The sequence below is a fragment of the Uloborus diversus genome, chromosome 1 (assembly GCF_026930045.1).
Source record: "Uloborus diversus isolate 005 chromosome 1, Udiv.v.3.1, whole genome shotgun sequence".
Classification (NCBI taxonomy): domain Eukaryota; kingdom Metazoa; phylum Arthropoda; class Arachnida; order Araneae; family Uloboridae; genus Uloborus; species Uloborus diversus.
In genome coordinates this window covers 125186314-125209408 of record NC_072731.1, presented here as the reverse complement: position 1 = coordinate 125209408, position 23095 = coordinate 125186314, and the positions used below count along the sequence as shown (strand labels likewise).

The following is a 23095-nucleotide window of genomic DNA, read 5'->3' as shown; positions in this document are numbered from 1 at the left end:
ATAAAGCCACTAGCGAGACCAACAACTTACATAGATATTACTACCAGGGAGGTAGAAGGGAATATTACCTATCCAATGAGCTATTTTCCATGACCGCGCAAACTAGGAAAGTACCGATAGGTGTCACTGCTATTCAACTGTACTTTCGTCTTTTGGCGCGCTGTTTGTGTGTGAAAACATGAGTCTTAAAATCGTGATTATTAATTCTATTGATTGTTATTCATCAATTTTTTACTTAAAATCACAAAATGATATACTGTTGTGTGCCATGCTATAATTCCAAAAGGAATTCAAGCTCTAAAGAACTTGGGATTTCATTTCATGCATTCCTATGTGATAGCTCACGTAGAGCAATATGGATTAACAACATATCGAGACAGAGTAAAAGTATTTATTGAATTGTTTCATAAAATTGTAGTTTTCAATGCTTATTTTGTATCCTAATCTATCTTTAATGTCTATGTGGGCATATTTGGACGAAGTAGTTCGTAGTATTTTAATGATGTTACCCGTTTCAAATCGCGTCTTTCCAAAATGCGGGCATCTGAGGAGCACGCGGTCGCCAAACAGCATTTGGGCTACGCCTGTAGAGCTTTTCCCGGCAGCTGGAAAACCCGTTCAAGGGTTGCACTGCAACTTTGCAAAGTAAGAATATTCGCGACTCTTAATATTGCATTCGTTTCCCATGAACGAAAACGTGAAGAAATCAAGAAATGTTGACTCTGTCGATGAAGTTAGAAGTAAATAAGTGGTACATTTTGTTTCTTTATTCAACAGAACTTACATATACTAATTTTATTTATATAATTATGTATATTTATAATTTTTTTTACGTATACACCAAAGACAAGGTTTCAGCTTCTTTTAAAGGGCAGTTTTCTTATCATAATCTCATGTAAAATCGTATTAATTGTTTGAGAATCAGGCGAAAAAATGCCTATCTTTAAATGGAGATTGAAATCGGTACCTGCATAGAAGTTACCTATTTGTAATGAAGTAATTATTCAGGGGTTTACTTGTAAGAGTAAATCTCTTGTTGTTCAAATATAGTATATTTGAAAATATATATTTAATATATATATACAGTGGCGGATCATCGATAAAAATTTGACAGGGGGGGGGCACAAAGTAAATTTTTAAAGATTTATATATTAACGTATTAAAAGTAACTATTAAATATTTGTAATGAAACAATAATATTAATTAATTGTTATAATATTGATAATTAAACATACATAAGAGACAAAGAAGAAAAGATCCGAAAAATTTAACCGATCAAAAAAAAATTAACCGAAAAAATCACCAGTAAAAGGTTTACCTACCTCAAGTTTATCATTGTTAAAAGCCTCACCTGCATCTCCACTCAAAGCCTCACCTCACCTAGCCTCAGGTAAGTGGTGTCAGTACAAGAGGTAAATATAAATATGTCATTCCTCGGGAATCGAACCCGAGTTCAACAAAAGATGTTCTAGGAATTTATTTCCGATGCGCTAACCACTTGACCAAGAATATCTACTCATTCGTTTGTAAATATGAATCTGATCTTTTAGATGGACACTCGATGTACGGAAGACAGTGTGGTGATTTGAGTGATGACTGGGACTGGTATCCTATCTGATGGAGTTCTTTTAGGTTTTCTGGAACATTTAACTGTTTATATGTTTATACTTATCTTTCGGAATGTTGGGTTTTCTGGAACATTTAACTGTTTATATGTTTATACTTATGTCGTTTTATCTTTCGGAATGTTGGTTTTTCGTCGTCTTCGTTTATACTTATGGTTTTATAGTATAAAGTCCTGTGAACCAGTGTATATACAATGCTTTGTGAATGCGAAATAAAGGGAGATATCCCGATGACCGGTGGAATGTAGATTGCCTAGATATTTATCTAGCTTTCTTTTCTGTCGGTTTTCAGGTCTCCTAACTATCTACAAGCTCTTTACAATCAACAATTCGTTATTTTGAAAGAAGACAAGAAATAAGACAAGGTATGTATATATTTGCTTTGCGGTAAGCCGCTGCGTTTATTTTGGAACATTGAAATTAAAAAATTTTAATTTCCAGGAAAACACTTCTTGATCCTTTAATGATTTCTGTAATTTGAAATTGTTTCTTATAACTTGGTGTTCAGCATTCAGTTCATGCCCGAGCGCTGTGTCCATTTGCGGAGCTGTGTCCATTTGCGATCAAAAAGGTATAATGCAGGTGCTGTTCTTACTTGGCTCCTGTGGGTTCTGCAATAAAATTCGAATACTTGTCTGTCTTTACTTTGCATAGTGCGTCTGAGAGAGCTGTAGATCATTTCTGGATTCAGATGCCCCTTGACTTACATGTAACAATATCATCTGAAAAGAAAAAAATATTCACTCAGGTGAATTGTCCATTTCTGGTGTACTATTCACTTCTGCTGAATCGTCTATCTCAGGGGCCGGGCTATCATCAAACATGTTAGGGTCATCCAGGTGTGGTAGATTGTTTCTAGTTGTAGTTTTGGCGTTCAACACTCTGCTTCGAGTTTGTCTAGGGGCACCCAGGTCAATAGGCTGTTTCGGAGAATTGTTTTTGGGTCGTTATTCTACTTTGACAACAGTTTCAATTATTTCAGGCAGGCGAATCCAAGTTACGTTATTTTGAAAATCGGTTTTAATTTATACGTCTCCAAAACCAGCAGATGCGGCAAAATGTTTAAGAAAATACATTAACGCTGACACTGAAGGTACACATTCCAAGGTAAATGTTAAAATTCTATACTTCCATAATTCTTCCTCCAATTTATTACTGCAAATACTTTTAAGAGCAATGCAACTTAAACTACAATTAATCTTTAAAAGCATATCATCATTAGTCTTTTTAATTTTTATAACGAAAAAAAAGAGAACTAAATGGTTTATTGACCTGTGCGCCCAATTTTTTTTTTTTTTTGCGCCCTTAAACCTGTGCACCTTTGTTTCCCCGCTCTCAAAACTCGTGTGCTTTCACTTTGTTTTACGCCTTCGAACCAGTACACCCTTGAGAGTCAAGGTTGACACCCTCAAGGAACCCAGTCGGCCCCTGCAAATACCAGAACACCAACTGAGGCAGTGAGAAGCAAAGGCAAAAGTAACAAGTGGCAAAATTAAAAATTTGGATCCCCAGGTAGCGAGATTGATTCCCATCCTGGATGCAACTTCCTTCCCGGTGCTTTAAATTGTCCTTCACAGTGCATCAAAAACAGAATGTATCTCTCTTGAAGGGCACAAGTTCATAAAGCGTCTTGTGAGACCTAGTACATGCAAGTAAAAGTGTTTTAAATAGCCGCACGTCTGTTGACAATGATCCTAATTCCGGTCATCATTGGACCGCAAACAATTATTTCGTATTATTGTCCTCCTTTTTATATGGTAATGTGAACTTTCTTTTTCAAAACGTCTAAAATACGCTGTTAATCAAGAGCGGCATTAAGGCCAGGCAATGCAGGCAACTGCTTAGGGTCCTGCTATGTGTCATTCAAAAAAAAAAAAAATTGTGAAATGTAAATACATAGTCGTATAATATGCTAGGTTTATCTTCTTAAGATAAAATTAACAATAAAAAATTATTAAATTAAAACAAAAAACCCGACTGCGTAAAAACCGAAAAACCTAAAACGAAAATCGTATAAGCCCAGTAGTTTAGAATGTTATTAAGTACTACTGAATAACTACACCGTTGAAATAGTTTCATAACCGTACACAGATAAGAAAAAATCATAAATTCAAAAGCAGAATAGAAGGATCAACAGTCGGGGCTTATTCAAATTTTACGGGGTTCCTTGAATCAGAAAGGAATGGGCCCAGACTGTTGATCCTTCTACTCTGCTTTTGAATTTATGATTTCTTATCTGTGTACGGTTATAAAACTATTTAAATGGTGTAGTTATTCAGTAGTACTTAATAACATTCTAAACTACTGGCCTTATACATTTTTCCTTCTAGTTTTTTTCGGTTTTTACGCAGTCGGGTTTTTTGTTTTTATTTATTTGTTTTTTTTTTTGACACTTTTTAGTTAATTTTCATTGACTTAAGTTATTATGATTATGATACGGTACATTTCGCAATCTTGTCATTTCATTGAGAGAGTTTGTTTGTATCGTGAGGTCTATTAAATAAATTGCGGTGGTCTAAACTACTGATAATTAGCTTAAAGCTACATGTGCTTGACTTTCGGCAAAAATGCGAAAACTTTAGTCAACCACAGCACAGCTATATAAACAGCCTGTATAACTCATGATGACCCGAAATCGGAAATGTCAATCAAATCTTTCTCGCAAAACTAAAAAAGCCTGTTGAGAAAGTACACATCCTGAAACTCAGTCCTCTGAATCACGACAAATGCACCATGTTAGAGATGAAAATCCAATTAGTAGACTTTCCTTTTTTTGGTGCTTATTGCACGGGTTTATTTTGATGAGGACTACAATCTGAGTGTCTTGCCTTCATTACGCATAATATACTTTTTATTACAGTACATAATACAAATAAAGAGCACATGAAAGAATTTTCATCAGAAAGAGGGGAAAAGTACGTCTGGAGCGAATGTGTCTTGGCCCACCGGCTCAAGTGGGGGGAAGCAATCGCTTAGACCACTTGGTCACTGAGATCCCAAGTAGTAGACTTCATCAACAAAAAAAATTCAGGCAGTGAAAACTACCTGCATTTGTCGCACGCAGGTAGCCAGGTAGCGTGCGACAGTATGCAGGTAGTTCCCGAAATGACAAAATATGGCAACTGGTTGCTGATATGGTGAATTTTGATTACTGTCATGTGTTTAGTGACACTCCCAATGTTAAAACAAATCGTTTGATGTAAGAATAACCAAAATTGACCAAGGCATTTAGCCCCTAGAACGTCACATAGGAACAGACGTACATGCATAGAGTGATAAACACATTGCCCTCCTTTGCGTCGCCCTCGAGCAGTCGGGAAATTAAGAGTCAAATTTAAAACAAATGGGGAAAAAAATTATTTGAATTCAAATCAAGTTTTTCGCAATCACGAGCTACGACAGGACCCTAGTGATTGGAGTTATTGTGTCTAGAAATGGCTCCTGTCCTAGGCCTAAGCCTGAGACGGTTACGTGTGTTTAGTTGTGCATGTGCATGCTTGTGTGTGCGTAGACCTGCATGAATGCACGTTGGCGTGTATGTGTGTAAAGGCGCATGTGTGTATGTGTATGAGCGTGCATATGTGTAGGACATGGACACCACCGACCAGGAGAAGCGGCTACCGGGAAGGGGGGGGACAGTGCTCAGGACTGGAGTAGCCGTGCCTGCAGAGGACGGTGGGGTTGAAAAAGGAACCGGACATCAAGGATGGTCAAATGAAAACAATTAGCAATAGTGATTGCTCAAAAATTTTTTCCAAAAGCCAAACAGTATGTGGTGAGTAAGCTGAGTTGATGTTTATTTCCGATTCTATATACATTGATAATTTCTTTCTCCGAAGTTGAGTTTGGCATTTTGCCGAGATAGTGACAAACACTGAAAAAATCTTGGTAAAAAATGGCAACTAGGAAAATTGGCAGGATTTCAAAAAGTATACTAAAACTAATATGATTTTGTACGTACTACAATTGAGACTAAAATCAAAATATTGGAAATTTCATTAATAATAAATCATTCTTTCTGATAATTTTAATTTTAAAAATGATTATTGAAATAAAATTAAATAGATTGGGAATTATGTTTCAAAACAAATACAGAAAAATGAAATATACTACAAACATTATAAAAAACACTTTGAAGTGAAAATTAAATTACTTCCTTGTAAATGAAACTAGCTATTTTTACCACTACGGCAAAGAAGTATTTTTACTGAGAGGGGTTTTCTCCATCTTGGGCAAAACTCTGTCAATCCAACTCGATATTGATAACTGAGAGTCATGGTAACATACACAAAATGTTGTAAGTAAAGAATCCTGCATTACCTTACATAAAAGCTTCAGAAATTAAAATAGTATATCATTGAGACACATAAATAATGCAAGTTTAAAAACTAATCATGTCCCCATCCGAAATTTGTTTTAAGCTATACCACTACGGCCGACTAAGGTAAATCACTTTTTTCAAGATTTGTGAAATGATCACTTTTTTTTATCTCTCATATCTTTAATTTTAAATAACTGTATGTATTATAATAAGTTTTGAAGTTGTTTGTCTTTGTGTATTTGTAACATTGTAAGGGTTTATTTTTCGTTTTCTTTTTAAATGAGTGAGTAAAATAAGGTTAGTGTCAGGGTTGGAAAAAAGTTTTTAGCTTAAACTACGTTTTTTTGGTTCAAAATGGATTTATTTGGTTTAAACACTATTTGTTAGAAGAACAGCTTTATTTTCTGAGATTCACAGACTTTGTTTATTAATTGTCAATTAAAGTTAAATATTCATAGTTGTACCTAATTTCATGATTATTAATTAAATAATTAAAAACAAAAACTTGTAATTGAATTTTTCCATAAGTAGAGCTTTCTATAGCAAAAATATTTTTTGAAAATCTTTTAACTTTTGAAAAACTATACTTAAATAGGCTTTGGCATAAATAATTAATCAGAGCAATAATTTATTATGATATTTAAAACATAATAATATATAATCAAGAATAAATCTTGCAAATTAATTTCCTGATAATAGTTTTTTTGTGAAAAACAAGGTAAAATTTAAATCATTCATTCTCAAGTACAGAGAGCAATTTGAAGTATAGATAAATGGAGCACAAGTCTAATGAACATCACATAGCTTAAAAATTCCAAAGATCACCATATTAAGTAATATCACAAATCAAGCAAGTTTGGTATTGAATTAAGTTTTGTTTGACATATACTTTTTGGGATATTGAATTGTAAGAAGTACTTGGCCCATGTAATTCAAAGGAACTTAGTTGGTCAGCCTTGTACACTTATGTACTCAGTAGAATAAGCTGCATTGATTTTGAAAAAGAGAAAGAAAAAACTAATTAACAAACCTGAATTGCATTAAATATAGTGATGAATTAGAAAATTTATTGATCTAACTAATCTCTAAAGCTTTGCAGATTAGTTTGCATTAATTAAGTTTTACATTTTCCAACAATTTTTAAAAATTTTGTAAGCATTTTGGCCAAACAACCCTGGTTAGGAAATTCGAGATTTTGAACACTGAAATTTAAGACTGCAATAATAAAGAAAAAAATATAGCACATTTATTTTGTAAAATGCATACAAATATTAATACATATTCATAATATATAACTCACCTTGTGGGATTTGCAGCAGTCTTGCTAAAAGTAATGTATATTCTGTGTTATGTTTTGAAATTTTTTCAAGAAAGTTTTTCTTTTTTTTTTCTTTTTTCAAAATTTATCGATGATCATAAACAAATTTCTGGACCTCCTGACACGAACATAAACTCTTCATCAATTTCTTTTAGTTTTGGAATAGTTTCCCCATTGAAACATTGCGCATCCACAGTCACATTTTATTAGCAACTACACGCGCTTTCGGAAAGAAAAACTATTAAACGCGTATTCTGCTCTCGCACTGCGCATGCTTCAGTACGTCAATAACTTTTTTCGCCAAGCTCGTTTCTGTTTACAATGTAGCCAGTTGGCGACCGCGTGCTCCTCAGATGCCCGCATTTTGGAAAGACGCTTTCAAATCGGTCTAGGAAGATTGGGCGCCGAGCACATTGTGCCCAATGTTCTGGGCACCCAATGTTCCCGGCGCCCAAAGTTCCCGGCACCCGAAAGGCTCGGCGCACACTGTTTCCGGTGCACAATTTGCGTCGCCCAATCCTCCCATTTCGGGGTTTAGGGGTGTGACTTTGCTCACCCTGGTTTTGGGGGAGGAGGAAAGATTTTGCTTTAATAAATTTTTGTTTGAAACTTTTCACTACATTTAAAATAAATTTAAAATAATGTTTTAAGAAAATAGAAAAGAAATCAATTCATGTTAAGCAAAGGACAAATTGCAATCACGTAAGATAAGAACGTACACCACGAGCAGTGGTGGACTGGCTCTGCGCGCCATTGGCCCGCGGGTGGATGCAAGAGCTGGCCCGCCCCTATTCGTCCTAAACACCCCTCCCTCCTGTGCGCCCTCGAACGTGTGTCCCTTCAAACCTGTGCCTCGTGTTACATTCTTCTTTAATATCATTAATCACCGCAAGGTAGCGTATTCGAGCTCTGGAGTTGCGAATGCCTTTTTCAATGCACAAAATGTGAGTTATTATGGATTTAAAAAAAACCGACAGAAGTCGGGGTTTTTTTGTTGGGTGTCTTTACATTCATTAAGCAAAAACACGTGTCTGCAGTGTTCCTACACATTTGTGCTTTTAACGTTGTTTTATTTGCTTTTAAAAATTATTTATGTTGGCGGACTAGAACTTTGTTTTAATTCCATCTTACTTTTTACTTATTTGTTTATTTTTAATTTTAAAAATAACTTTTTCGTAAAATTTTGACACAAACAAAAATGTTTTACATAATACGGTATTAAATTTCAGGTGGAATTTTGTTTTACAAACTATTATATGGACATGGTGGTCTATACTATTATTCTAATGAGTTCAAAATTCATCATGTGTGTGTCGTGGTTCTTTCTTAAAACATAATTGGTACTCGGTACTCGGCCAAAGTGCTACTCGGTACGTCTCTCTAGTTTGAGCAGATAAATATCACAGCCGAACAGTGGCAAATCCTTTATTTTGGTCCAGGAAGGATTGATTTTTTTTTTTTTTTAATGATAATTTCGTATTCAATTTTTTTAAGAATGCATGACGGTAATTTATGTTATCACAAGTTCATTTATGATGAACATTTATGAAAGGAAAATAACTGAGATAACTTTTAAAATATTTGAATACCCCGAAACACGAGCATTGCAAAAAAATCTTATTTAAATTCTGTTTTTATAACATTGATCTGTCTTTAGAATTTTAATTTCCACCATTTTACGTAGTTTAAACTGAGAAAACTTACTTTCCCATTTCTGTGTTGTCAATATACTCAATAATACAAACGAATGAAAGAACAGCGAATCTTGTTTTCTCAACAAATGTTTATTAACTTAAAATAAATAATCTGTTCAAATAAGAAAACCTAACAGTTGAAAAGATAATGGTTCTCTCTCGACCCACAACAAAATCTGTTATAAGGAATCTGCATCCTTCAGAAATTCAATAAAAGGATCGCGGTACTTATTCTTCTTTCTCCAAACTGCAACAGGCGATTCCTTCGTATTAACTTCAAGAATCTAAGAAAAAAAAAATGTTTAGATTTTGAATATTTTGGCAGATTGTGAGTGTGAACGCAAACAAAAAGAATATTAAGAGAATAACTATTTTTCTAGATCTATCGTACTTCATTTGATTTTCTCCGAAAGAATTAACATTTCATTCTTTCTTCTAACTACGGGAGACCATTTTGCTCACCAAGCTACCACTTCACTTTGAAAAGCTTCTCGCCAAACAGGATAAACAATTTAAAGGATGTATCCCTATTTCGGAGGAGTTGAAGATGGAGGGAGGTTCTAATGGAAGTAGGTGTGATGAAAGAGGAGAAGAGGGAGGATGATAGTTTGGCAGATACTTGGCGGGCAAACTAGATATCATAATTTTTTAAGGCTGATGGTTTTGGTGTTTAGGATGGGGAACGGATATATAGGAAAAGAAGGATGAAGGTATTCTTTTTTGTGCGGAAAGTTAAAGGTTTTCTTGGCGGGGAAATTTTTACAACAGGGTTGTTTTTGATGATTAGTTTTACCTGACCTCTTGAAGTAATGTTTTGGTAAAATATCATTTTGTGCATGAAGTGATAAAAGTAGTTTTCTAAGATAAGGAACGGATCTTTGAGGGCTGAGCCAAAGATAGAAAATAAGAGTCTCTCTGAACCTAAGCTGCCAGGGTTCCAGGCTCCAATCCGAAAATTAATATTTATGATTTACTTGATATGCAACTTCGAGACATTATCTGACATAATTTTTGTTTCAGAGATTTTTTTTTAACTGACTTCTAACAAAAACTTTATGATCTCTTTTACTGTGTTTTTAACTTAATTTGTTTTCCTAGAAACTTGATTTAAGTAAAATATTCACGTTTTCTCCTCCGCTGTCCTCGTCTTCTTCCGTTGTTTTCCGACGGCAGAGCGCGTCGCAGATGTCAGTGTATATTTCATTCCATTTCTTCACATCTTCAATGGACATGTTGGTCTCACGCATGATTTGCATATCATTAAAATCATGAGACCACAGGTAAGTAAAGAGCAAAATATCCACCAGGGAGGCCTTTTTATCTTCTAGCCACGAGCCATGCCTGCTAGAAAATTGAGGTGGCTCCAATTGTTGACATTCCTGGAATCAAAGTAAAGTAACATCAGAAAACTTATTTAGACAAGTTAGGGGGGTTAGTTCAAAACAAAATTTTTATGTTTTAACAGTGCCACGGGACACTCTTAAAGTAAAAAGTATTGGCCCAGTAAAATCGGTATGTTTTTCTTGAAAAAACGAATTAAGTCCAACTTTGACCTCCAAAAACTTTAAGGAAAAATTTTTTGTTTTGCAAAAATAAAAAAACACGTGTTTAGTAGTTTTAAATAAGGGACATATCCTGAAAATTTCAGCAAAATCAAAAATGTCAACTATCCAGCCTGCCTGATTTTTAAAAAAACTGGCTCTTAAGTTTATAAAAGGCCAAAAACTTTTCAAAACAATTAATACTGGACTCTCAAAGGATTTATATCGATAGTTAATCGCTAAAAAGTTGTTTACTTTTGAAAAGAATTGTGCAGAAACCTCCGTTTCATACTTTGCAAAAATAAATAAATAAATAAAAAAAGAACACTTTTGATTGAATGTGTACCAAGTATTAAGAATAATAATTTGAAGAATAGTATAAAAAATATTTCTAATGGCATTATTTTTTTTTTTTACGATAAACGATGGGGGGGGGGGGGGTTAATTACTAACGTTTTCATAGTCTAAATTTTTTTGGATTACGTAACGCTTGACAATGATCTTCAGCTCTTACAATACTCATGCAATACGCAGCATTCTTCTTTTGCTTTGAAAGTTAATCGACACATAACTTTCGTCGATTATAAAATGTGAAATGAAAGTCATGCTTGTGTAGACGGCATTCTTTTAAAATTTACTATTTCCTTTGTATCAGAAGATGAAAAAGTCAGAATTTCTATCAAAAAGTTTCAAAGAGGTTTTAAAATATACTTCAATCAGCAAAAATTATCTTCTTCAGAGAAATCTAGAGTTGTTGAGTACTTACTGTAAGTGTGGAAGTTCATTGTCAATTAACGTAATTCAAAGAAGATTATGCGAAGAAAAGTTTTCAACAGTAATTTTTTTTTTCCTATCCTTTAATCAGACCCCGAAGTGGTTTTTTGAGGAGAAAAAGTAGGAAATAAGGAATAAAAATTTAAAAAGTAGGAAAAGTAGGAAAAAAATCACTTAAAAAAGTAGGAAAAAATAGGAAGAGATAGGACTACACACACGTCAAGACGACTGACAATCATTAGTATGAAAAATAAACTGGTGGAAACAAAGATATTAATTACAAATATATGAAAATAAAATACAAACAAACAAACACCTTTCAACAATACAGTAATAAAATTTTTAAGTGTGAAAAAAAACTAATAATAATAATAAAAAAACTCCTATTTTGGTGCATTAAACGACATTTCTGTTAAAGATTTGTTTTGTCAAAGACGAAAACATTCGAGAGCATCTATTTATCATTTGAAAACACTCTAACACTTTCAGCTCATGTTGTCATAAACTATAATACAAAAGCAAAGCAAATATTAAATTAGTTTTAGTTGAAAATAATCAGCAGCTGACATGCATTCTTGCATAAACAGAGACAGATGTTTAAATTTGAAAAAAAGAAAAAAGGAAAAAGACTGAAAATGCAGAACTAAAATAAATTTTTTCTTAAATATGGGACATAAAATTTATAATAAAATAATTAAACTAAATAAATAACGAAATAAGTAAACTAAAGGATTTGTACAGTCGAATCCCGACTTACGCGAGGGATGTGTTCCAAGACCTCTCGCGTAAGTCGAAATTTCGCGTTGTATAAGTTGCGCAAGTGTAAAAATTTTTGTAACATACCTAGTTTTTTTGGACACTTGTTAACACCATCTCAAACTGTTTTAAACCATACCTTAACTACACATTATCGTTTCTTACATAAAGAACTGAATTTTTATTTGTACTTTTAAAAAAGCTGTTTTAATCAACATAAAATACTGTCAAGGTGCACGAAATCAGTGATCAACGTGACATAAAATAAACCAGTACGGTACGTACTGTATGTATTGTAATAATAAAATGTACTATAATAATACTGTGCAGTAGATCCAGTAATGATACTTGTAACTTTAAAAAATGAAGATGTTGATGATTTATACTTCGTGATGAAATCATTATTCCAATACATTTTTAAATTCAGTTGATTCGCTAGTTCTTTTATAACGCTTCCACCCCTCCTCTTGGTTTCTTTCATTCTCAATACAAGAGGAGCTTCCATTTTCATAATTTTTGCATTTTGCTTAGACACTACTAGGCGAACCAGGGGGTGTGCACAGAAATTTTGGGGCCCGTCACAAACGACTTTTACTGCCCCCCTTCATATTGTTTGTTTACCCTTACATCTCTACACATATTTCCCCTTATTTTAAAAATCTCGGACCAACTTTTGGCTCGGACCCAGGCCAACAGGTGTCCTCCAACCCTGTGCACGTCCCTGCGGCGACCTTTCACGAATCTTCTTTTTTTTGACTTTTAATTGTACGTATGGGAGATTCACTCGCACCTAATTGTCGTGCTACCTTCGCTCCACTTCCTACTTGTTCAAACACATCGAGAAACTTTAGCATTTCTTTAATTGTCAGAAACTTTCTCTTTCTCTTTTCATAAACTTTAGATGGAACTGTGCTCTTAGATGTCATTATATTTCATCAACTTTCGCATTTAGAATGGAAAAAAAATATGGTAAATGAGGAGTAGTAAGTTGTACACACAAACACAGCTATGTTCAGACTAGTACGGTGTGGGAACTTCTGCTGCCAGTGATGCTAAAGGGATGAAGGTCCATTAATATTCTAGTAGCTAATAACAAAGCTGACACTTTCACACCGTGATTCCCTTCTGAAAATTTTCATGTTGCGGGGGAGGAATTCCCGTTAAGTCAAATATTATTTACTGGTGAAATAATCGCGTTATAGCCATTTCGCGTAAGTCGAATCGCGTTGTAGCGGGAGTTGACTGTACTATGTTCTGTATTTTTAGCATTCAACATACATTTTTGTTTAAGGCACGTCATTTATGGGGGTCAGTGGGGTCAATTTCTCCCCTCCCTGGCTTTGGAAAATTAATGCTTAACTATACAAGTTTGGGCACTTTTTGTTGTTTTCAGATAAAATTTGCATTTAGTATTTCGCTAGTCACCTCCGGGGGCGGGGGGGGGGATCAATTTGACGGCCAGTTTTAATTTTAATGAAGCAATAAAAACGAATATTGTTTTAATGGTTTGGTGATTTTTACCTCCCTCTTGTTCAAAAATTTTTGTCACCAAAAAAAAAAAGGAAACATCCATGCATGGTAACCATAACATTTTAATCAAAGACAAAGATCAGTTTCTAATGTTTCTCTGTGCATAAAAGGGAATTAATGTAGTTTCTCTCAATTCTCACCATACAACAAAAATATTCATTCGGAAATTGTTCACGAAATTGAGAGTGGGGGTGGGGGAGCACCTGGCATCAAATGCCTGCATATATCTCTTTCTACCCTCTCTCTTTGATCAGAAGCACTAAGTACAATAACTTACAGTAGATGCGCCGCATCGGTATAATTGCCGCACCCCGAAAAGAGTAAGAGTCTTTGAAAAAAAATTTTAATGTTCAGAAATGCCGAATTGTCATAAACACAGCACTCATCATAAGAATGATGAGCAACTCCTCGATATTGATGATATATCAGAGTAGAAAATACCCATTAAAAAGAAAAAAAAATACATATTCGCTTGTGGCTCTATCCCTCAACTTTTAAAAATGTGAAGAAATAAAAACGGAATCTCCCATTTAAATTGATTTCAGATTTTTCTCCAAAAATTGGGAATGTTTTGCCCATCCAGGTTTTGCCGCTTTTTTTTTTTTTTTTTTGCAAATACACTCTTTGCAAGGAAAGAAAATGAAATTTAATAAATTTTATAATCATGTTTACGGTTTAGAATGAACAATAATCACATTTATGTACAAAAAAAGTTCGTTTCCGCGATTATTTTTGAAGTGGTCCGTTTTTGGGAATTTCTGTTGTCTGTTGATTTTATTTTGCACTAACATTAATAAAATATGTACAGTGTACAAGTTTTTCATTTTTTGCTTCCTTATGTTCCTTTTTTGCCTTTCTGTTTAAATAGAGTTCCATTTCACTTGTAATCATACCAACAATTTGCGAATTAGGAAATTCGGCTTTTCCCGAACTTTTTTAACAGTCGGCCATTTGCTTTAACTAAAGCTTGTAATTGACGGGTAAATAATATGTAATTGCATCAGAATGTGCTAGTATCTTTTTTTAAGTTACGTTAAAACAGTAGGCTGAAGTCGGGGCGATAAAAAGAAAAGTCGATCGTAAACGCCGCAACGGCAAAAAAGTTACTTACGAAAAAATAACTTTTAAACACGCAAACGCCGCAGCGTTCTTGTTCTTTCCAGAAATTAATGTAGTCAGTCAATGAAAAGCTCAGGATCTGCTTGCTTCTTTTGCTTTTCAAAATTGAAACATGCAGAAAATTATCGGTGCAGCATTGTAAAAATAAGAATCAATGCACAATTAAAGTTCTATACTAAAGAAAGAAAAAGTAGGAAAAGAAAAGGAAAAAGTAGGAAAATAAGGAGAGATATCTGAAAAGTAGGAAAAAGTAGGAAAAATAGGAACTCTTCGGGGTCTGTTTAATGTCAAGAAAAAAAGCAAAATAATTCCATTTAAAATATTTTTATATTATTCTTCAAATTATTTTTCTTAATATTTAGTACACTTTCAATCAAAACATTTTTTTTTTTAAATTAATTTATTTTTGCGAAGCCTGAAACGGAGGTTTTCGCACAATTCTTTTCAAAAGTAAACAACTTTTTAGTGATTAACTATTGATACAAATCCTTTGAGAGTCCAGTATTAATTGTTCTGAAAAGTCTTTGGCCTTTTTTAGCTTAAAAAGGGATTTACAGTAATAGAAAACTTGTATTTTCTGCAAAACAAACGTTATTCTTTTATTTCAAAACAACAAAAAACACCCTTCTACTTTATTTTACATAGCAAGAGAATGATTTAAATATGCTACAAAAAAATTTGATGCAGATCGTAGTAGGTACTCCGGAGATAGATAACTTATTTAAATCCCAATTGAAAACACATAAAAACTGTCTTTAGATAAAGAGTGGCAACACCCAACTGTTCATAGAATACTTTCTGTCGTTCACTCAAAGAGAAAAATATTAGCTTGAAATTGATACCAAATTCAGCTTAATTGGTTGAAAAATCATGAAATTAGAGAAATTTTCTGAATTCATGCCAAAACGAAATAAAAATGATCAAAAATCGAATTTTTGAAAAAATTCTCCAAAACGTAATTTTTATTCAAAAAATCTAAAAAAATAATTTGGGCTTTTCTTATAGATATCTATTCGTAAAAAAAATAATGGAAAAAATCGGAGACATGACGGCGCGGCCGACTATTTAATTTAGGCGATTTGACGTGGAATTGCGTGGCCATTTGCATTTTGATCAACCTCATTAGCGTGCTTTTAACTTTAGTCTGTATAACGCTGGCTATTTTGCCTTAGTTCAAAGTGAACAGGATCGTCCGCAGGGGTGCTCACCCTCTAAGAGCAAAAGCGCACCCCCTAAATATCGCGAATCCCCCTCCCCCCCCAAAAAACCCCCTTCCAAAAAAAAGTAAAAAATACCCCTCAAAACAACTCCTCTTAAAAATTTCAATGGTGCAGTCTGCGCCATGACCCCCCCCCCCCCTCCAGGTGAGTACCGCTGTCTTCCGTATCAGTTAATGGCGCAACTGTGTAATGAGTGATAATTACAATTGCTCCTAACATTTTTCATACACAACACATCAGACACCAAAGAGTTCCTATTTTTCCTACTTTTTCGAGCTCTCTCCTTATTTTCCTAATTTTTCCTTTTTTTCCCCTACGTTTTCTTTCTTTAGTATAGCACTTCTAATTGTGCATTAATTCTTATTTTTACATTGCCGCATCTATAATTTTCTGCATGTTTCAATTTTAAAAAGCAAAAGAAACAAGCGGATCCTGAGCTTTTCATTGTCTGACTGCAGTAATTTCTGGAAGGAACGCCGCGGTGTTAGAGTGTTTAAAGTTAAATTTTCGTTAGTGACTTTTTTGCCGTTGCGGCGTTTATGATCGACTTTTCTTTTAATCTCCCCGACTTCAGTCCTACTGTTTTAACGAAACAATAAAGAAATAGATACTGGCACATTCTGATGCAAATATACATTATTTACCAGTCAATTAAAAACTTTAATTAAAGTAAACGGCCAACTTCAAAAAGTGCGGGAAAAGCCGAAAATTTCCTATTCGATAATTTTTTGTATAGTTGATTACAAGTGAAATGGAGTTCTATTTAAACAGAAAGGCAATGTAAAACCTTAAAAGGAATGTAAGGAAGCAAAAAATGAAAAACCTGTACACGGTACCTACTTTATTGATGTTAGTACAAATTAAAAGCTACAGTTAACAGAAATTCGCAAAAACTAACCACTTCAAAAATAATTGAGAAAACTAACTTTTTTCATATATAAATATGATTATTGCTTATTCTAAATCGTAAACATGATTATAAAATCTATAACATTTAATTTGTTTTTCCTTTGTAAAGAGTATTTGCAAAAAAAAAAAAAAAAAAAAAAAAAAAAACACTGCAAAACCTAGATGAGCAAAACGTTTCCGTTTTTGGTTCCCGATTTTTGGAGAAAAATCGGAAATCAATTTAAATAAGAGATTCCGTTTATATTTCTTCACTTTTTTAAAAGTTAGGGGAAAGAACCACAAGCAAATATGTACTGATTTTTTTTTTCTTTTTGATGGGTATTTTCTACTCTGATTTATCATAAATATCGAGGTGTTGCTCATCATTTTTATGTGCTGATGCGTTTATGGCAATGCGGCATTCTGCACATTTTCTTTAAAATTTTTTTGACAGACTCTTATTCTTTTCTGGGTGCGGCAATTATACCGATGCAGCGTATCTACTTTAAGTTATTGTGCCCAGGGCGCCTTATCAAAGGGAGGGGGGAGAAAGAGATATATGCAGGCATTTGATGCCAGGTGCTACCCCTCACTCTCAATTTCGTAAACAATTTCTGATTGATTATTTTTGTTGTACGGTGAGGATTGAGAGAAACTACATACCTTCCCTTTTATGCACAGAGAAACATTAAAAACTGATTTTTGTCTTTGATAAAAATGTTATGTTTACCATCATGTTTTTTTTTTCGTGACAAAAATGTTGGAATAAGAAGTGGGTAAAAATCATCAGACCAATAAAACAATATTCGTTTTTATTGCTTGATTAAACTTAAAACTGGCCAATCGTTTTGATTTTTCCCCTCGGGGGTGACTAGCGAAGGATGTATACTGTGAATAAAAATTTTATCTTAAAACAACAAAAACCGCACAAACTGTTGTATAGTTAAGCATTAAATTTTCCAAATCCAGGGAGGTGGAGAAATTGAATGCATTGACCCTCATAAACGACGTGCCTGAAACAAAAATTTATGTTGAATGCTAAAAATACATAACAATACAAGCTCTTCAGTTTACTTATTTCGTGATTTATTTAGTTTTATTATTTTATTATAAACTAGCTGCGTGCCCGGCGTTGCACGGGCTACTTAAAAAATGAAAGAGATGTCCAATTGATGTTTTTGTATTACTCTGACATCAGTTTCTAAAGCGCTAAGGAATAAATAAATACGCGTAATGCAAGGTTTGCAAAACACCAGTAGAGCATATTTTTGGCAGAAATCTCTTTAACGTTAATCATAGTTATCAATGATACAAGTTAAGAGTATTTTCAATAAGCACAAAAGAAGAAAATATATGCATTATCAACTATAATCTGTACTCACGTTAAAATGAATTACATCTGATAGACTAATTTATCTACAATTACAATCAGCTTTTTACATAAAATGACACACACTTTTTGGTTGATTACGTGAAACTGAAGCACCAAGACTAAATAAATACCAATAAGCATAAATTTAATACCAAGTCATCAGATTCCAATTTAGCTTTAGTTAAAATCCTTAAAACAATAATTTTTGTTCAACTCTGTTTCGCTTAAAGAAATCCAAACAATCTTAATTTAACATGTTCTTTTAAAGTTACAAACTGTGTTTCAACAGGAAGGAAAAAGAGATATTACAATTCGAAAACTCACCCATGTGACGGAAAAAAGTCCAACAAAATAAACATAATTAGTCACACATCCTAAATGTATCAAAATATGAGGTCGGTGAATGATAAACTTACACTACAATCAATAAACATAGCTAAAGAAACAACTTTCATATGTGAAAAGAGTTAAGAACGTTGAATTTAAAAAATAAAAAAAAAGACGATAAAATAAAAGCTATGTCCGAATAGGGCAACCAATTTTAAACTAATTTAAAATGAAATTCTAGATGGAAACGTTGTTTTAAGATTTGGACAGCAGCCAAAAAAATCTCTTTTAAAAGAATTATTAGAATTTTACTTGCTCACCCATATGCAAAATGGCAACAGGAAAGAAATAAAAATTCCTGAATAACGTTATGTTAATTAACGTTTTAATTAATATCTTCGCTAATTAAAGTCGCACAATTGCGAAATTGGTCCTATTGTTTTCTTTGGAAAATTTCGAATTGATCGGTATCTCGTTTGACTTTCGATTCGTAGCGGTTCTCGAGAAGATAGATCTTCAGACAGACAGACAGACAGACGCGAACAGATTTTAATATTATAGTGGATAGCTGCGTGCCCGGCGTTGCACGGGCTACTTAAAAAATGAAAGAGATGTCCAATTGATGTTTTTGTATTACTCTGACATCAGTTTCTAAAGCGCTAAGGAATAAATAAATACGCGTAATGCAAGGTTTGCAAAACACCAGTAGAGCATATTTTTGGCAGAAATCTCTTTAACGTTAATCATAGTTATCAATGATACAAGTTAAGAGTATTTTCAATAAGCACAAAAGAAGAAAATATATGCATTATCAACTATAATCTGTACTCACGTTAAAATGAATTACATCTGATAGACTAATTTATCTACAATTACAATCAGCTTTTTACATAAAATGACACACACTTTTTGGTTGATTACGTGAAACTGAAGCACCAAGACTAAATAAATACCAATAAGCATAAATTTAATACCAAGTCATCAGATTCCAATTTAGCTTTAGTTAAAATCCTTAAAACAATAATTTTTGTTCAACTCTGTTTCGCTTAAAGAAATCCAAACAATCTTAATTTAACATGTTCTTTTAACGTTACAAACTGTGTTTCAACAGGAAGGAAAAAGAGATATTACAATTCGAAAACTCACCCATGTGACGGAAAAAAGTCCAACAAAATAAACATAATTAGTCACACATCCTAAATGTATCAAAATATGAGGTCGGTGAATGATAAACTTACACTACAATCAATAAACATAGCTAAAGAAACAACTTTCATATGTGAAAAGAGTTAAGAACGTTGAATTTAAAAAATAAAAAAAAAGACGATAAAATAAAAGCTATGTCCGAATAGGGCAACCAATTTTAAACTAATTTAAAATGAAATTCTAGATGGAAACGTTGTTTTAAGATTTGGACAGCAGCCAAAAAAATCTCTTTTAAAAGAATTATTAGAACTTTACTTGCTCACCCATATGCAAAATGGCAACAGGAAAGAAATAAAAATTCCTGAATAACGTTATGTTAATTAACGTTTTAATTAATATCTTCGCTAATTAAAGTCGCACAATTGCGAAATTGGTCCTATTGTTTTCTTTGGAAAATTTCGAATTGATCGGTATCTCGTTTGACTTTCGATTCGTAGCGGTTCTCGAGAAGATAGATCTTCAGACAGACAGACAGACAGACGCGAACAGATTTTAATATTATAGTGGATGGATGGATGGATGGATTTTTTGTCCCATATTTAAGAGTAAAATTATTTTAGTTCTGCACTTTCAGTCTATTTCCTTTTTTTTTTTTTTCAAATTCAAACATCTGCCCCTGCTTATGCAAAAATGCATCTCAGCTGCTGATTATCTTTAACTAAAACTAATTTAATATTTGCTTTGCTTTTTGTATCATAGTTTATGACAACAGGAGCTGAAAGTGTTAGTATTTTCAAATGATAAATGGATGCTCTCGAAGGAATGTTTTCGTTAATGACAAAACAAAATCTTTAAAAAAAATGGTTTTATTGTAGGGTCATTCCAAGGTATTTTTGACATTTATGTAGAGTCCGTAACGTGACCTTTTTTGCCATAACTTTTTAATTTACTGTTTGATTAGCATATTATTTTATTTTGATCTTTTCCTACCAACACGCCAGCTCAAATTAAAATAATTTGCAAATCAAACGGTAAATTAAAAAGTTATGGCAAAAAAAGGTCACGTTACGGACTCTACATAATGTCAAAAATACCTTGGAATGCCCCTGTACCAAAATATAAATTTTATTATTATTATTATTACTTTTTTTTGCGATTGCTATATTGCATTTTATTCTTTAACCATTAAAAATTTTTTAACTGTATTGTTGAAAGGTGTTTCTTTGTTTGGATTTTTTTTCATATTTTTGTAATTTATATCTTTGTTTCCACCAGTTTGTTTTTCATACTGGTGATTGTCAGCTTGTTTCTTTCGTTTTGTTATTGCGGCTCGGTCTTACATTAAATTCCTTTGATACTTCAAAAGTACTGTTGGTTTATTTTTGGGACAGTTTTAAATCAAAAATACTATTAGTTTATTTTACATTAGAAATAAAATTTACTCTAAATTTGTTTCCTCTTGACGTGTGTGTGTAGTCCTATCTCTTATTATTTTTTCCTACTTTTTTAAGTAATTTTTTTCCTACTTTTCCTACTTTTAAAATTTTTGATTCCTTATTTCCTACTTTTTCCCTCCAAAAAACCACTTCGGGGTCTGACACATTCTCACCTTGCACTCCCAGATGTACCCGTCCAAGGCGTCTTCGCTGACTTCAAACTTCATCTTGCGGCAGCAGTTGGGACAGAACATGACTCTAGGAAGGAGTCCCTTATTCTTCAGCCAGTCCAGACATGTCTCCTGGCTCGAGCAGATGACCTTCAGGAGGTACATCAAAGAGATCTTTTTCTTGCCATGGCGCTTACCGCGGCTGTGAAAACGGGCAGCCGGCTCCTCAGGAGGCCGGCAGAAGAATACTGGTCGAAGCTGAAAGGAAGATTGAGATACGACAAATGCAGATTTTCATTCGTTAATCATGCCATAACTTCCGTTTGCTGGCACCGCAAGTCCCCAGAACCGTTTCAAGAGATAAGTAGCGAATATTAAGGTACATTTGGCACTTGACATTCCAGTCATGGGTACTATAGAAAGGGTTCACCGGTTGGCAAGACCCTAAAGACAGCCTTTCGATCAGCATTTTTGATTCAGACGACGGGCAGTGTGCTGGTGGGCTCGAAACCAAAGCATATTGTAAGTAGCGACACGTCTGCCATTTTGGGGCTAAACGCCGCTTTCTTCTAATGTCTGCTATAAATATGTAACGCGTTTTGCTTTTACTTCTTGATTGTAAATTAACATGGAGTTTATAAGAAACCACAATCAAGAAGCTAAACACGCTTCTTCTCACCATAGCATAGAAAGAAAGTATCGTTTAGCCCCAAGATGGCAGACGTGTCACTACTTATTCTACGATTCAGGGGAGTGGTCGAAACAAGACTACCGGACGGCAAATCAGTGTTTAATCCTTCCCTTTACGGTATTGTGCATTGATTTGTCTAATTGTTTTGTCTGCCGATGGAATAGCTTCGACCGTATCAGCACACGACTCCAAGACGCAGAGCACTGAGCACGTATAGGCCCCTAATTCCCAACCGCATCCAGAAATTGTAGTATATTCATAAATTCATATGACATTTATTTCTTAATGTTCTTAAAAAGAAAACAAGCCCTTATTAGTAACATAAATTCGACAGATTTCTTTTCTCTTATTTTGGGTATTTAATTAGCTAAGCATCTATGCTCATGCTCTCCGACTGTGGTACACACCTTTTTAAGGCGATAACTTCTTATGTGAGGGTAAACCGATTTGTGACGTAAAGTGCGTAACGGGGTAAATTTAATTATAATGTAGAATGCTAGGAACGCAGGATATGCGTAGCCACGGTGGCTCGACCTGAAGACGCGGGCATCGTGAACAGCATCGCGATCCAGTGGGTGTAGGTTCGAGTCAGCCATGAGGCAAATCTCGAGCGCACTTTTCGGAGAAAACCCTAAACGTTGCTAAAAATGGTTTGTAAAAATAAAACAATATATATACTTATCATTGTCATATTTTTCTTATAAATTATCCAATAATCCTTATATATTATTTCTGAAGCTTGTTTTTTGTTTCTACGCGAGATCTTTCTTATTTCTTGATCGATTTCTTTGATTTACCCCTCATTTTAAAGCTTATCGTGCAGGTTAATGACGAAAGATACACCCACGTTCTAAAAACTTTTTTTTGTTAAAAGAACCCGTTTCAAAGCACCGGGCAGAGGTTTTTGGTTAATTTTATTAGTTTAACTTGCGCTGTGACTGACTAAGCTGAATGGCTCGATCGGCAGAGTGTTCGACTGGTAAGCAGAAGAAGGAGTGTGATTACATGAACACTTAAAATACAATAAATAACACAAGTCAGGAAATAAAATAAACGAGATTGGAACGCTCCTTGCTGTTATGAAAACTTGATGCAACCTGTAGCTAAATTGTTTCTTAATTGTAAGGATTTTTTTTTCATCTTCTGTTTTTGAAACTTAGGACTCCG

The 23095-nt window shown here is 33.8% G+C and overlaps 1 protein-coding gene across 1 annotated transcript in view; it reads right to left on the bottom strand.

Moving 5' to 3' along the window:
• Nucleotides 1–9080: 9080 nt before the first annotated feature.
• LOC129234780 (uncharacterized) overlaps nt 9081–23095 on the bottom strand; it is a 34311-nt gene continuing 20296 nt past the window's right edge. The window contains exons 2-4 of the mRNA XM_054868743.1: nt 21241–21495; nt 10083–10337; nt 9081–9242 (exon numbers count right to left, since the gene is read on the bottom strand). Of these exons, the coding sequence (XP_054724718.1) occupies nt 9138–9242; nt 10083–10337; nt 21241–21495 (615 nt within the window). The 3' untranslated portion in view covers nt 9081–9137. The remainder of the gene's footprint in view (nt 9243–10082; nt 10338–21240; nt 21496–23095) is intronic.